Raw genomic sequence first — 17,332 nt, 5'->3', positions numbered from 1 at the left:
GATATATCCACTTTTATTCTCACTCAACCCCTTCCCCTTCTGTTAGTTTTTTCCATTTGTTTCACTTTTTGTATTTTTGTTATTGCTACCTCTTATAAGTTAACATCGTAAACTGTCCTCAGTTGGGAGCACTGCCCTAGTGAAAAGTTATTTTCAACTGGTGATTCACAAAACGTAGAGCAGGCATATATTACATCCACATAAAGTTGGGTTTAGTTGAGAGGTCATGACCTTGACAATTCCGTGTTATGAGGGCTCCTTTCAATGCTGTATTTGATCTATTTGGGGAGTAGGCAGGACAGAAGGCGTGTCAACAGAGTATTAAGAAGCAAGTAATGTATCAGTTGGATTAACAGTTAGAAATCGTACGTCATGATTCGGCGAATCAGGATTTGAGGAATTGTACTCTTCAAAACGCCTCTTAAAGAAAAGGAAAATTCCTAATTTTTAGTTATTTTCAATGTTTGCAAGATAGGGTTAGGCATGGTAAGATAAGCATTCCCACTAGAACGGGGGGCCATGACCACTCACAATATTATAACCTTTGTTCACAAATATTCCCAATGTTTTTTTCACACCTGATTTGCATTCTTAACTTTCCTGGTAAAAAATGCAGGAGCATGTATACAACTTGGATGTGAAAGGGACCCTACCTCAGATATTTGAAGGCTATTAAGAGAAAAGATTTCTCCACAAGAAAAATTATAGTTTATTCTATGCAGACTTTAGCTATATGTATTCTTTGTTATATATTTATTTTAAGTACATTTATTTATTATTTCACATTCAGTTGCAGAGAGGTCTCTGGAGCTTGTTGTGTCCAAATAGCTCAGAACAGGAGATCTGTCAGCTGACCATTGGAGTCATTTCAGCCTGAGATAAAGGGTGCAGGTTCAATGCTCCTTCTCAGATTGCAGGACCGGCCTCAAGGAGCAGGGTCGTTCTCTGGCAGCAGGGCAGTCCTTCTTCTGTAGTATCCAAAGGTCCAAGAATGTACTGAGGAGAGGACCTGAGGTTCTGATTTGTATACCTGGGGCTCCTTTTGAAGTGGTAGAAGCTGCTGGAGTTTTCCACCTACAGAGGCTTCTGGAATTAGCAGCCTCCATGTCTTGGCCGCAATCTGTCTGAGGGCAAAATAGGCGAGTGTGAAGTCCTTTGTCCGTGAACTCGGCCAGTGCCTTCAAAGTGAAAGTGTGGTAGGTGACAGCTTCGCCCCTCCCCATTCAATTCGGGGTGGCACATCCTGCTAATAGCCAGACCCCTACTGTTATATTGTATGGGAGGAATACACAAAGGCCAACAACACCTAGTCATGTGACCCAGAAAACAGATTGAAGGCGGCAATGATTAGGACAAGAAAATGCTAACACAGCATTTTCAGCATTGTGACTTAAAATCCGACTTTACCATTAAAGAGGGTTTTCAAATACAATTCCTCAGACACCAAGCATGACATTTCTACCTGCTCCCAAACAATAGTTATCACTTATTAAATGTAATAATGTAACCCAATGTTATCCTATGGGAGAGGTAGGCTTCACAGTAGTGAAAAACAAATTGGAGAGTTTTTTTACCTACCAGGACATGTAAAACTTAAAAGTACATGTCCAACTTTTTAAATACAATGCACCCTGCCCTATGGGCTGTTTATGACCTACATTAGGGTGACTTATATATACTACAAGGGAGTTTTAGGCCTGGCTAGGGGTTTATTTTGCTCAGTCGAATTGGCAGTTTAACACTGCATACAGACTGCAGTGGCAGTCTTGGGACATGTTTTAAGAAGTTTCCCGTGCACAACTTAGTAATCCAAACTGCTGGACCTTTGTAGTAGTATGGACTCCCTAGCTCTGTGGTAGCGCCATGGTGGCCATTTTCAGTGGGGGAGGGAGGCATTCACGAGGAGAAGGAAGGTAGACCAGGAATATTTTTCAGGGTGTGCACGAGCTGCAGTCTTGGCAAGAGGATCGATGCCAAACCTCCCACCCTCCTTGGCTCTCACCTGATTGGCCCAATGCAGGCACGCTGCGCACTGGTCAGGAGGTGCCCCAGCAGGGAGTTGGGAGCACTGTTGGGGAAGTGCACAAAGCCCAGCCACAGCAAGGGCCAGTCCCTGGGTGCTGCTGCAATTGCGGCTCAGCAAGTACGACGGTCTCGCCGGGCTGTTTCTTCCTCTGCTGCAATATCCTGGTAAGTTGCAGTTGAATCATCTGAGTCTGGCTCCTGGGGGTCACGGCAGCTCGGGCAGGTTAGTGTGAGGGTCGATGGGGCTGCATGTGGAGGATTATTGAAGGATTTAGTACTCCGACCTCGGGAGCTGATCATTTACGCTGCCATCGTCGTAGGCGACCTCTAGCGGCCTTCTCAGCTAATCTCTTAAGGTGCCTCATATCAGTCTTCCTTACTTCATAGAGTCTTTGCGTGTGGAACTTGTATTTCTGTTTATCCTTGCGGATTATTAATAACAGAAAGTAAAGTAAAAATGAACGGCCTTGTTTAGAGTATGGCTGATGGGATAATATGTCAAAAAGAAATGGATTTCCCATCCATCATAGTACAAGTGCTATAGGCTATAATTCACGTATAAATAGGGTGGACGGAAATCAGCCACATTTGGGATGGTTTAGTCCAAGTGTCTCCAACCAGTAGCTCGTGAGCTACTGTAGCTCACCAGCTACCTCTGAGTAGCTCACAAATGTGCAGTCCAGCTTATTAAATTAGAAAGCTTTTGCTTGGTTGAAATAATATACATAAAACAACATTTAGATTATACAACTATAATATTAGTAGCTTTCAATGCGTTTCATTGGACATAAGTAGCTCTCAGTTAGCCTATCCTCTAATCTCTAAATAAGGCCCTTCGCTGCCTGCCTTTGTCTGGGCTTATACAAATTTCAACGTGCTTCCCCTCTTTCGAGGAATTGTATTGGCTCTCTAGAAGGCATAATTTGATCCAAGTTTCTTCACCACTCACTTTATGAAACAGTGACTCAATTCTCAAAGAAAAATCTTCTATCTTTTTACCCGCATATCTGTATGTTGAGACGCTCCATGTTGCACACTGACAGAACCATCAACAGAAGACGGTGCAGAGTAGAAATGCGGGCAGCATAGGAAGATGAGCTTGCTGTTATCCACAGGCTACTTGGAGAACTAGGTGGAGATGATCTTCAGTCTCCTGGAGCCCACCGTGGCCAATTGTTTTGCAAGATTGCAAGATAGCAGGCTCCAGCTTATCAGCAGGACATTGGGTAGAAGCCACAGCGTAATGGAAGAAGGGTGGCAGGTGTAAGGGTAAATGAAAGCATGGGGAAAACAGCGGAAGAGCAGTGGGTTGGAGGAAATAATAAAACAACTATAAGGCAGATGAGGTCTTAGAGTGTCCACTCCAATTTTGCCTGGGCTATCGCTGCAATAGCAGCAGAGGCCATCTTGGATTGGGCACTCGAATTACAAAAAAAATAATGTCTGGTATACATCAATTGTGAAAATCTTTGGATCTGGAGGATCTTCCGATGTTTTATTGTTAACAACCTACATATCTTGTATTTGTCATATCTGAGTGCACATTATAACCGCTTTGTATTGCTGCTTATTTTATTGTGCTGAGCACGATATGCATTTTTCATTCATTTCAGGGAGCCAGTCTTTTTCGAGTTGAAGGAAGTTTTGAAGCCTGTTACCCAGACTCATTCGTACTGCAGCATGGTGATCTAGTCCAGTTTGTTCAAGGAGGAGAGAATGGACAGTGGTAAGTAAAGCCCGGTGTAAGAAAACCTTTATTTACTAGAGAGCAAAACGTGCATCATTTTAGAAATAATGTAGAATCCTTTCTTAGTTACCTCTGTTTTGTCTGCATATTTTCAACTACCTTGATTCTCTTGACGTTATGTTTCGAATCTGGAAATCAAACTGCCCTTCATGTCTTTGTTCAGTGAGCTCTTTTCCGAGCAGCAGTGGATTCCCACTAGAGATCAGGCGAGCAGGTGCGCTAGACGTCATATTAACTTACTTATATGACAGGATACAGGAATGCCATATTTGCTCCATTACTAGCATGTTTGAGCATATTTAGCAAGTACATGTCACATGCTTTACTTTGTTGCACAGTTCCAGAGCTGTGGCATAATGAAACTGTCCAGTAGCATTGTCTTTCTTTTTTGCAAAATTATTCTGTCACCGCGGGGGTTATGGAGAATGTGTTTTTTGTGTAGATCCTGGCTGTAATCTTTGATTGCAACTCTGGCTCGTAGGTATTTTTGTCTCTGTGGTAGAGTGTGGGCCAAGTCAGACGTTTCCCTAAATCCTGAGTGGCTGTGATTTATAGAAAGAGTTTTCTTGTTTTATTAGGCATTGGGTGCATTGCACCTTGGTGTGTTTACATATGTTTTCGTGCTTCGAAAACGCTTGAGAGGATTATGCCATTTCTGTTTGCAAAGTTTGGATTTGGTGAGGAAAAGAAAGACAAATGGGTTTAAAAGGGAAGCCGTGAGAGACTGTGTGCTGCTGTGTGTCTTTCTTAGACCTTCTGTTGGTTTGTAAGTTAGCTAGAATATTGCTTCTGTAGTTTGTCACATCCAGTTGAATGAAGTGTGCGATCGTGGCTTAACCACCTGTATTGTATGAAAGGAATAATGTCTTAGAAGAGAAAAGGAAAACGATGATCGAAATTAAGCTGGGGACAGGGAACTAAACTTAAGGGAGGCACTGGGCTACAAACCTCCTTTCGTAAGTGTGTTGGATTGTGAAGAGTGTGAAAGAGAGTTGTTGTATCAAAGCCGTGAGTTTTAGTTGTTGTTTTTATGCTGTTGCAAGCCTGGCCAACATGTTCATGTCTTAAGAGGCTCTTTCCCGCATTCCTTTGTTTTTTGCCTGCTCTTCACTTTGACTGTGGCCTGTGGTTGCCTTGCCATTTCTGGTTGTAGTTTTGCTGTTTATGGTTTGTCATTTATGGTGCACGTTAATACTTAGTCTGGCATATTACACTTTCCTACTAACTAGCTGAGCTTCAGCTGAACCTACTTCTTTGAAAATAACTTGCTTTGTGAATCGTGTTTCTTTCCGTGCTGTCAGCACCCCATTGGTCTAATTGTTTTTTGGTTCCCGGCACTGTAGTCCCGTTGGTCAATGGGTTAACAAAGCAACAGTTGATAGCAAATCATGACTAAGAAACCCATAATGTTTTCTAGTAATTCTGGATGAGCGGAGGAGGATGCCAGGTCTCAATCTCTTATCCCCAGTGGATCCAGCAGTTAGGAATTTGTTCCCAGTATGTAATATGACCAAACGTCCACAAAGAGTCCTTTTGGTAATGTTGGGCAATTTTTCTACCATCTAAATAGAATGAAAAGGTGGTATGAGTTTGGGGTTATCATGCTGGCTAAAATATTTACATGTAAATTGTATTGTTTGTGTATATTAGCTTCAAGTGTGTGCTTTTTCTGCCTGCTCTATTTATAATTTAAAGAAGGAAAATAACAGTAGATAAATCGGGAAAGCAAGTTAAGAGCAAGCTCTAACCTATCCAACATAAAGTAGTGTGGATGTAGTAGTTACGCAAGAGATGTACTTATGAGAAAATGACAGCAAAACACTGAAGAAATCAGCAGATCATTATTATGGCAAAACGTGCAGCAATTAAAAAAAGATTAGAGATCCTTTGACTCATAAATGTCTCCCCAGACACACAAGGGTGATGACTGGTGTTAACAAGCAAGATGATGGAGAATTATATTTCTTTTGTTTCTGCCGATGGCCTAAACGTTGATGATCCCACTGATTCAAAACATTTGCTAAAGCCAATAAATCAGTTACTGGAAAATAATTGGTCGTCACTGAAATATGTTCTGGACCCTTGAATATATAACGTCAGAAAAAAGATAAGCCGCAGGGTTTGGGGGTGTTAGATAAACACCCATCCGATTCCTACTCTCATTTTGTGGAAAGAATGTCTCTTGATATTATTTTGTATGTTTAGAACCATCCCCAACCATGGCGGAGTCAACAATAGAGACCTGCAGGGAAGGAGGACCATGCTCTGTGGCTACAGGGTATTTGGACCACCTAGAGCAGACATGGGCGTCTTAACTGTGGAGGGAGTTGAGGCACAGAGTGGGGCAGCAGGAGCTGTATGGCTGCAGGGGTGCTCAGAGTGACTGCGGGAGACTGGGGGGTACATGGAGGCTAGATGTGGTACACAGTGAAGCTGCTGGGGCAAAGATGGGGTGCAGAGGATGAGGCAAGCAACAGAAAGACTAGAGCGGATTGGGGACACACAAATGGACTGCATGGCAGTCAGGCCTTCACGGGGGCTTTAGGGGTGTGGAAAAGAACACAGACGGCTAGCAAGGGGGCAGGGTTGCATGCAAGGGCTGCAGGGGGAACAGGGATAGCATATGGACTGTTAAAGGGCGGCGGCACCGAGAGGCGCCACAGGTGTGTCCTGGAACACATTGAAGGGCTGCTGGAGGCGTATAGGAAAACACTGAGGGGCCAGGGCTACAAACAAGAGCTGCACTGGAGGGAAGTTGAAGAACATGGAGTGGCTGGAGGAGGCACCTAGAGCACATGGAGTGGCCTCAAGGCTGAGAATGGCACAACATAGAGGGGCTGGAGATATGTTGTAAAGCACACAGAGTGCCAGCAGGGCTAGGGTTAGGTGGCACTTGGAGGCTTCAGATGGGACAGGCACACACACAGGGGCTGCTACGGACAGGTGAGCACAGAGGGGAGGCGGGGAACCCACAAAGGTGCTGCAGGGACAGATCAGGGGCTCAGGACTGCGTTTGGAGTGAGGGTCGACAGAGGTGCCTTAGGGCGTCTGGTGTAAGTAGGAGGGATGAAGGTGGCACAAAGGAGCAGTTGGGGCATACATATTGGCTCCAGGAGGTAGTGATAAAGAACTGATGCAGGAGAGGTGGTGGACACAATTGGACTTAGGGATGCAGGGAGTACACCCACGGCCATACAGTAGCACACACACAAACACACTTTCAATCAGCACACCCACTATCGTTGGTCCACACAATCCCATACTCCACACATTCAACATGATATCCAACACATCCACTATGATAACATCACCACATGTCCACTGTCTCACCATCAAACCTCCACAGGAGTAACATCATATACTAGTACATCGCCATCTTGCACCCACAAAACCAGCATCCTACATCAATACACCCCCACCATACTTACACAATCAACATCCTATGCCATACACCTCCACCATCATACGTGCATACAACTGGCCTAAACAAAAAACAGATGACATTTCTTAAAATACCTAAAATTGAAAGAAGGTAAAAGTTGACTAATTTGTTAATACTGGATTTGCCTTACAAACTAAACAGTCGTGAAGGTCCCAAGTTGAGGTGCTACCATCATCCATTGTTTCAACACCAAGGTACCAAGTGAACCTTAACACATTTGCACACCTTGAGTGTGCAGTCTTCTTAATGTCGCACACCTTTTTATAGTTCAAATCTTTTATTACATTTTCAAATCAGCAAACAGTGCCAACTGTAGACATTGTGCTTTCCTGGGCTGTACAAAGCCCTGCGTTATTTAACAAGCGAGCATGTCCCCCTCCTTCCATTTCGCATTATGTTATCCTTTGGGACCCAGGTTTAACTGTGCTGTAGATTAGTTTGGTTCTGGTGCCAGTGGCGTAACAGACTGAGGCAAGCGTAACAGGTGTAGGTATCTGGGGCAGGTAAGCTCTCGGAATTCTTGCGAGAGCAGAGACAAGAATGGGTGCCATTCATCCCTGAAGTTCACGCCTTGCCCGGCCAGCGTGTTATCTTTTCCATTCCTAGACTGTGCCATATCTGGAGGAGCCAGCCTGCGTGTGTGGGAGTCTGAGGAGTCCCCCAGTGTGTAAGTATGTTCTGTAGGGCTGCTCCTAGGGCTAATCCAATCACACACCCTCGTCTAGATTTTAATGGGTATGTGAGTGGGTCCGTTACCCCTAATGATACATATGCAGGGAATCTTGGTAGTTGGGTGTCTAATTGTGCGTCAATGTCATCAAGCACTTGAGCCCAGTATTGCTGCAGCTGCAGGCATTCCCATAAGACATGTACTAGTGTTAACCATCCACCGCAGCCCCGCCAGCCATCCACGTTCTGTATGGAATTGGCCTTGTGTATCTGCACTGGGATATAGTACTAGTATGTGACTACCTTTGTAAGTGTTTCAGTCAAAGCCATATTGCTGGTCGTGTGCCCGGCTCTATAGTATATTCTTCTAATTCTCTGTCGCTCAGAAACCTCCCTATGTCCTTCTCCCACCTGTCTCGTCCCGCGTTGTGCATGTGCTTGTTTCGCATGTTCAGCAAGGTGTATAAATTGGAAATTTGCCTCTTGTCCAAAGACTTAGACAGGAGCCATTTCTCATATTGGGTGAGGTGTTGTTGCACAGGGGACCTATTTTGTGGCTGTAGTGACCAGTGGCGGAGCTGCAGGTATCGTAATCACTCCGTCTCGGGAATGCTAATGCCAGCTTTAATCTGGACCCCCTCTTCCTCAAAGAGATGACCCATAACCGGGCACTTCGAGCATCGCCACTGTGCGAACTGTGCCTCGCCCACCCCCGGTTCGAACGCCGGGTTGTCGAATAGTGAGACATTGGGGAGGGAAACGTTGTCAAGTTGAGTCTAGTACAGGTCTGGTCCCACACCTTCAGTGTCATCTGCGTGATGGGGGACAAATACTGATTATGTGGTTTCTTGTGAAAGGGGACATTCAATAGTGGTGTTCCGGCTATTGCCCTGTCCTGGAATAAGCAGTGCTTCTCTGATTTGGTACGGTTCCACTGCGCTAGTTATCTCAATTGCGCAGCTTGGTAGTACAATTGGAGATTGGGTATTCCAGGCCCTCCCTCACTGGGTGGAAGGAAGCTAAAGGCTTTCTTCATCCGTGGTCTCCTTCCCTGCCAGATAAACAGCAGAATCTCTGCTTGTAACCTGTGGATCATTCCCGCAGGTGGCCGCTGTGGGAGGTTCTGGAATAAATATATAATCTTGGGGAGAACCATCATTTTAATAGCGGCTACTCTGCCCAACGGCAAAAAATGATGATGTTTCCATCTTTGCATTTTGGTGCGAATTTGACTATGAAGGTTGCAGTAATTAATAGCGTCACTAGGACATTGTCTGCGTAAAGACTTATAGTGTGTTTGTCCCCCTCTGAATAGTACTCCTGGGCTGTGTGGGTATGATCGGACTCTCTGCGCGAGCGCCTCCATATATAGCGCGAAAGGGGTCACCCCAACCTATCTGAAGTGGTGCAGACATGTGACCGTTGATCCTGACTGTTTCCGTGGGGTGGTGGTAGCAGTTCAATATCTGAGCATTCATCTTTTCACCGAAGCCAAAATGAGTCAATACGTGTCTAAGGCCTTTCCAGTATCTATAGCCAGTAGCATATAGTTGCCCGATGTCCTGAATGCTTTCTCTATGATGTGAGGCACCCGTTTGGTATTGTCACTTGTCTGTCTCTGGGGGATGAAGCCGGCCTAAACAGGATCGATCAGGGCAGGCATTTGCACGCTCCATCTGTGGGCCAGTATTCCTGTAAATACTTTCAAATCCACATTGAGGAGCGAAATAGGGTGATACGAACTGCAGAGTGTTTTGTCTTTCCCTGGTTTGGGAATGACTATAATTGCAGCCTCTAGCCTTGAAGCCGGGATCGCTCCAGGCTTTGTAAATGTGTTCAAGAGTCGTGTCAAAAGCGGTGCCACCATCGGGCAAAATGTTTTATAGAAGGATGATGTAAAGCCACCTGGCCCTGGGGATTCGGGAGATTGCTGAGATAACTTCCTCAACGCGGATTTCTCCTTCCAGTTGTTCGGTCTCTTCCGGCGTCAGTGTGGTAGTCTGTGTGTCTTGCAGATATCTATCGCTGTATGTTCCATCAACCGTTTGGCTCGAGTAAAGGTGTGCATAGAATTCTTGAAATGCCTTGACTATTTCAGTGTAAATATGAGCCCAAGGAAACCCTGGACTGCTAGAGGCACAGCTGCTGGGCCATAGGCCTTTAAAAGTTCAAAGTGAATTTTAAACCTTTGGTTTTTCTGCATAAACCAATTTAATTTATTTTCAATGATTTGCATTTTCATCAAAAACATGTAATACAAAGGTACATTATTTTGCTTTTGTATAATGTATAAACAAAAAATAGCTGAAAATATTCAATGATCATATTCCCAGAACACATGCTGTATGCACTAATGAAAACAGTTTCATATAGATTATTAACCAAGTTAATGTCCAGAATCCCAATGCATTTCGGGTTTCAAGATGAACCCTTCGTCAGGGGATAAATGATATGAAGATGAAGGTACAAAATTCAAGGAATGTCGACGTCTTGTCGTGCCGATTCTACGTGATCTACAAAACAGCAACATAAAGAAACTGTATCTAGTTCCCACATAGGTAGTACAATATTCAGAGAAAAAGACGCTTGGGAGTGCCACTGAGAAAGAACCCCCTGTGCTAGAGAAAACTGCCCCATGCTTTACATAATTATACATCCATGTGAAGAGAGGTGTATTATTCATGAAAAAAATAGTGCAAGCCCAAATTATCCTGTGAATATCATGCAAATTAAAACTGTCCCGAATAAAATGTAACAGGTGATGTGAATAGAGACTTAACACCAAAAGAAAAAGTCGGATTGGAAAACTTCATGCTCAACTAAAAAATGTTCAACTAAAAAAAGTTCATACTATAGCTGAAAAGCACCCGAGTCGTATTGTCCAAACTGGTTATCCAGCACTGATAATTATACCAGTCCCGTGTCCTGAAAGTAAACGGGCGAAAATCGTTGAACCTACGGTGTGAGATTGTGAAAAGACTAAAGTGCTGTGAAGTATAAAAAAGAGCTTACCACCTATTCTGCCAAAAATGCCAAACCGTTAATCCAAACTTAGTCGAAGTCAATCTACAATAAATATATGGATACCAAAAGTATATTAAATGAAACTGCAGAGTACATTCATCTCTGGTTTGGTAATACAAGTCGGACGTGAGTCCGTTCACCAACCTGTAAGCCGCCAACGCCGACATCCAAACTCAAGCCAGAGCCGCGATTCCGCCCATCTGATCAAGTGGTGCGGAACTCGCCGGATGTTTAAGGAAAGCAGAAACACTAAAAGCGGACTTCAAGAGAATGCAATAAAATAGAGTCCTCCGTTCACCCTGATACGCACGTAATGTAAAAGAAAGAATGCTCGCTCAACAGGCTGTAGCCTCTATGAATAAATACTGAAGGGAGAGGTACTGATGGGAAAAATATTAATTATTCGAGGAAAATCAAAATTTGAAGAAAAAAGACGAAAACATACTAAAAAAAATCTCAAGTGTGCTATAGCCTATTACCTAAATCAGATACATTAGCACAAGTAAACCTATAAGGAATCCTGATAAGAATAGAAGTGTATAACCCTAATACGCAATCTAATAGAAAAATATGTGCTCAAGAGGAAAGTACTAGTACGTGCAGAAAACATGCTACTATTGTGATAGTATAACAAAAAATTTATAAAGTGAATCTCAGTGTACTCCCTTACAATCTGATGGAAACACCTGTATCATTAAAGGAAACATAGTAATTCATAATGGTCATTGAGACCTCTTGGGATCACGAAATATTTATGACCAAAGAGTTCGCTTCTTCACGTTCCTCTGTGGCCTTCCTTGCTCCTTTGTGACTTTGGGATTTTCCACGCCTGATGTTTCGTCTGGGGATGCCGAGGTTTTGTCGGGTGGAGTTTTGGTCATGGGGCCTTTCCCTAAAAAAGGTACACTGCTTGTTGAGGTGGTAGCTGTTACATCTGCAGTTGCCGCGGTAACATGTACTAGAGAGACAGGTAGCCTCTGTAGTGAGAGATCTTCTCTTTGGTCATAAATATTTCGTCTAAACATTTAACTGCGGAAGAAACACAGGTACTCAATAAAGGAACATCTTTTGTTCCATCCTACACATCAAATGCATTAGAGACGGAGGTAGCTCTCTTTAAATTCATGCGCAAGTTGAGATTGAGGTGGTTCTTCACCATTAATTCCAGTACAGATGATTTGATACAGGAACAAAAGAAATTTAGACCCAAAAGCAGATTTCTGTCACCAGTTTCCCATAAGACACTCGACACCTTTGAAACACTTGTCAAAAAAGATTTGGAAGGAATTAAATATGGATCTATGCAGCATCAAAATTTAAGTCCCAAGGAGCGACGGATCTTGAACAAACTGAGACAGGATCCTTCGATCACGTTTCATCCGGCTGACAAGGGAGGAGCCCTGGTGGTGCTTGATACGGACTTTTATAATCAAAGCGTGTTGGAACATATACAGGATGTAGACACCTACCTTCCCATGGAGCACCTTCCCATGGAGCATGACCCAACCAATGAACTACTGAGGACATTAGGAGACTTTCTATTGAGTGCCTTTGAATCAGGCATCATAGATGAAAATACCAAAAAGTTTCTTTTTAATTCCACACCAAAAGTTCCCACCTTATATATGTTACCAAAGGTGCACAAGCACAGAACCCATCCACCATTTCGACCTATTGTAGCAGGGTGCGAATCCATTCACGAGCCATTGGGATACTACCTTGACTTCTATCTACAACCTTTAGTACAATCGTGGACTACGTACGTAAAGGATACAACTGACTGTCTGAATAAGTTGGAGATACAGAAACATCTTTTCACTCAAAATATTTGGCTTTGCACCATCGACGTGGTCGCATTATATACTTCTATTGCACATGAGGAACGATTGGAGGCAATAGAATGGCGATTACTGCACTCGGAAATTGATCATCAGAAGGCCACTTTTCTTCTGGAATGACTACATTTTGCCCTCTACCACAACTATTTTGCCTGGCAGGACAAGTTTTACATCCAACGCACTGGAACAGCAATGGGATTTCCAGGAGCACCATCATATGCGAACACTTATATGGCTCACTTTGAGGACCAATTCATCACATCGAATCCAGTTTGGCAAAAGCATGCAGCAGTATTCCTGCGGTATATCGATGATATACTAGTCATCTGGACAGGTACCAGAGAACTATTGGAAGAAAGCATTATCAAGTTGAATGAGTTGAATCCCAGAATAAGGTTTACACATGACATTGATAATGAGAAAATTCATTTTTTGGATATTGAAAAACAACTAATGGTTTGGAAACATCAGTGTACAGGAAACCCACAGATGTTAATAATGCACTCTTTTTTACAAGTGCCCATCATATAGTTTGAAAAAACACCTTCCCATCTCACAGATGATGCGCATCAAGAGGATTACTTCAGACGAGAACGTTTGATGCGGAGGGCGAGGAGGAGCCTTGCACATCCGGGCTCAGGGAGCAGAGGTCAGCGCTCTAGCGACGCTGTAGGTAAAAAGTCTATTTAAGTTCAGCTGTGACACAGCACTCGCTGTGGAGAAGAGTGTTGCCGGTGGCAGAGGCAGCCTCCTTCACTTAGCGCTGATAATTGCTGTTTGTGTACTACACTGCTCGCGCTGTTGTAACAGCGAAAGTTTTTAATGTAGCGACTGAGGCTATCTCTTTTAAAAACGTTCAGTGTGGGTTAATCTCTGTTTATTTGTATTTGCTGCTTAGTTACTCTCCCACTCCCGCCCCGGTCCGCCGCGTCCAATCATGGACGTTTGATGCGGAGGGCGAGGAGGAGCCTTGCACATCCGGGCTCAGGGAGCAGAGGTCAGCGCTCTAGCGACCCCTCCCTTTAGTATAAATGTGCTGGGGGCAGCGACCGCGCAGCGGACGCGCCGGAAGCGCGCCGAAGTCGAGCCAAAGTCCAGCCCGTCTGCGCCCGTCCGCAGCCGGACGGGGCTCGGGTCCATAGACCTTGATTCTCCCACACCAACCCCTATAAAGTATAGCAGACATGCTTTACTTGATCTCCAACCCGGCACGCTTGCAGCCTGTAAACATGCCATGACCGCTCTATCGGTAAGGAAATGTACAGGGTGTACCTTTGTACCCATGCTTCAAACTCCAAAAATAAACATGGGTCATACCATGAAAGCAGCTCTACTCAATTGCAGATCTCTCCGCAAGCACGCCTTAGAAATTTTTCATCTACTTGAGGACCAAGACCTCAACATTCTTTTCTTGACGGAGACATGGTTAGATGCGTATTCAGACCCTGACATTATCCAAGCCTTGCCCCACGGATACTCCCTCTCTAGATTGGATAGAAAAGACGGTAGGGGGGGGAGGCATTGCCATAGCTACGAAATCCCCTCTAGTTTGCTCCTTAGCTCCTATACAGATCGATCATAGTGAAGCTGGATCCTTTACAATAAATACCGGCCCCAATCACTCCCTATCAGGCATTCTGATATATCGTCCACCTGGCAGAATGTATGATTTTACTTCTACCTTAATGGAAGCCATTACTCACTTAGCACTTAGAAAATCGAGACTCCTAGTGCTGGGTGATCTCAATGCTCATTTTGAAGATCCACTAGACAATGATGCCACAGAGATTCGAACGGAGCTTCTTTCGGTTCAACTTGAAATGAAAAACAAGGAACCATCTCATCAATTAGGTCATTTACTGGATCCTATCTTCGGTAACTGGCAGGGAGTTCACACCTTAGAGCCCCTGCCCATACCCTAGTCGGATCACTACATCATTCCGATTACGATTCAATTGGATAGAACTGAGCACTTCCAACATCAATCTCTGCGATATAAACGCAGAAAATGGAAGAGCTTTTCAATAGAATCCTTTATTCAAATCATTCAGGAGGAAGGTCCTCCTAAAGGGGAAGATTGTGAAGCAGCTAGTAACAACCTAAATAATATTGTAATCAAGGCCCTTGATGCTACTGCCCCCAGTCGTAGCATGACCAATGCCAGGAGATTAAAAAAAGCTGCTCCCTGGTTTAGCTTAGAACTCCAGACCATGAAAACAACTTGCAAAAAACTTGAGAGAGCTTGGCGCCAGAATTTCTGTGCAGAAACTAAAATGAAGTACAAAAACTCACAAAGAGAATACTACAAATCTGTACGTTTGGCCAAGGCAGAGCACTATCACTCTCGCATAATGGAAGCAGGTAATTCCTTGAAGGAACTGTTCCTGATTTATAAAGAAATATCTGTAGTGGATACGAACGCCTCTACTCAAAACGATTCTGTGGAATCATGTAATGAAGTTGCACAATACTTCTCAGGCAAAATCAACAAAATATATACAAGCTTTTCCAATCATGTAGAGTCGGCTTCTGACTTCACAGAAAATGACTGTCTTATTAAAACTTTAAAGTGCCTTAAATCTTTTGAAGTTCCCCTGTACGAAGTCCTGTCTAAATTGTGTAATAAAATCAAATCGGGCTCTCCCCGAGACCCGGCGCCTCCGAAAATTTTAGCTGAAGCCTTCCCTGCTTTAGAACCTTATTACAGACATCTACTCCAGATCTCATTCTCCACAGCTTGCCTGCCGGCGGATTGGAAACAGGCAGTTGTACTACCGATCAAAAAAAAGCCGAATGTCAGCCAAGACATTATGGACAACCTCCGGCCAATTTCTCTGCTACCGTACTTAGCTAAGCTAGCCGAGAAAATTGCCAACATCCAACTCATGGAACACCTTGAAGAACATGATGTCTTCCACAAATCCCAGTCGGGTTTCAGATCCAATTTTTCAACGGAAACGGCTCTCCTTAGGGCCACTGAAACCCTACGAGAGGGAGCAGATGAGGGCAAGACCATGGCCCTCATCATGCTCGACCTCAGTGCCGCGTTTGACACTGTAGCACATTCCATCTTGCTACAGTGTCTAAACAAAGCCGGAGTAACCAACAAGGCACTGGGGTAGCTGAAAGCCTTTTTGATCGATAGAAGTTTCCAAGTCCAAAGAGGGACGTCCCTCTCAGACAGCGTAGTGCTTGAACAGGGGGTGCCTCAGGGCTCGGCCCTGAGTCCCACCCTGTTTAATCTATACATGGCCCCCCTGGCAGAGGTGGTGCAATCGTTCGGCGTGGAGCTTGTCTCTTACGCCGACGATACGCAACTCTTAATATCTTTGACGCAAGCCCCCTCCAGGGAAGCTGACAACTTTAATAACTGTATGAGCAGGCTGGCCTCTTGGATGACAGAGCACTGTTTAAAACTGAACGGACCCAAAACGGAGGTCATCATTATTGGAGGCAATGAGACCAATTGGACTAAAGAATGGTGGCCCATCTGCCTGGGTCCCCTGCCCCCTCCTAGTCGGGAGGCAAAGAATCTAGGAGTCTGGGTGGACAATAAGCTATCTTTTGATAGCCATATAAAGAGAACTGTAGGCAAGTGCTTCGGAGTGATGAAGACACTCAACCGCACTCTGGACTTGTTGCCTCTCAACTCCAGACGGACTATGACGCAGGCACTTATAACTTCCCGGATTGATTACGGGAATGTTTTACTCTTGGGCACTTCAGAGAAAAATATAAAAAAATTACAGGTCCTACAAAACTCGGCCGCTCGCCTAGTATTAAGACTGCCCCGTAGAGCCCCTTCACGACCCTCGTTGGCAACTCTCCATTGGCTGCCGATCAAGAAGAGGATCATTTTTAAAGCTCTGCTATGGTGTCACAAGATCATCCATAATAAGGCACCTGCCTATATGTCGGACCTGGCTTCTCTATACGAACCCAACAGAACCCTTAGATCCCAAGGGACAGGTCTGCTCACAATTACCCGTCCTAAAAAGGCCAGAATGGGCGGCAGATCCTTCCGCACGATGGCAGCGAAGCACTGGAACCTCCTGCCTTTGGACACCAGATTGGAGGGCAATGAGACCTCCTTTAGGAAGAAACTGAAGACTTGCCTTTTTAATCTGTGATAGGCTCCTCTCTCCTCAATTCTCACTCTCTCCACAGCGCGGGGACACGCCGGGAGGCGTCACCAGGCGCTTTACAAGCTCTTTTAAACTTTAAACTAATGTAACGAAGACATCCAGAAACAAACTCAAGAGTACAAGCAGCGAGGCTATCCAGATGCAATACTTAATGAAGCCGCTAATACCTTATCTCGTAAATCTCTTGAAGAACTTTTGACACCAAAAGTCAAGACCCCAAGGAAACGAGAAGTATTTGTTATCAAAAACTCAATTCAAACCCCTCAGATCAAGTCTATTATCAGGAACCGCTGGGAACTCATAGAGAACGAACCAGATTTTGCAACAGTGTTTCATGGTTTTCCACTATTCGCACACACCAGGACAAAAAACTTAAGGGAATTTTTGAAACCTTCCAAAAGAAACGTAAGACAAAAAGAAAAAGGAATGATGAAATGTTACA

General features: G+C 44.3%; 1 protein-coding gene across 4 annotated transcripts in view; it reads left to right on the top strand.

The window, feature by feature from the left end:
• The window catches only part of MCF2L2 (MCF.2 cell line derived transforming sequence-like 2), a 2,082,183-nt gene that overhangs the window by 2,025,911 nt on the left and 38,940 nt on the right, over nucleotides 1–17,332 (top strand). For all 4 annotated transcript variants that reach the window (XM_078665987.1, XM_078665986.1, XM_078665989.1 and 1 more), the window contains one exon: nucleotides 3,639–3,751. In XM_078665987.1, coding sequence (XP_078522113.1) covers nucleotides 3,639–3,751 — 113 coding nt within the window. The remainder of the gene's footprint in view (nucleotides 1–3,638; nucleotides 3,752–17,332) is intronic.

The sequence above is a fragment of the Lissotriton helveticus genome, chromosome 11, assembly GCF_964261635.1.
Source record: "Lissotriton helveticus chromosome 11, aLisHel1.1, whole genome shotgun sequence".
Lineage (NCBI taxonomy): Eukaryota > Metazoa > Chordata > Amphibia > Caudata > Salamandridae > Lissotriton > Lissotriton helveticus.
Note: the sequence above shows the minus strand (reverse complement) of the source record. Positions and strands in the feature narration are given on the sequence as shown.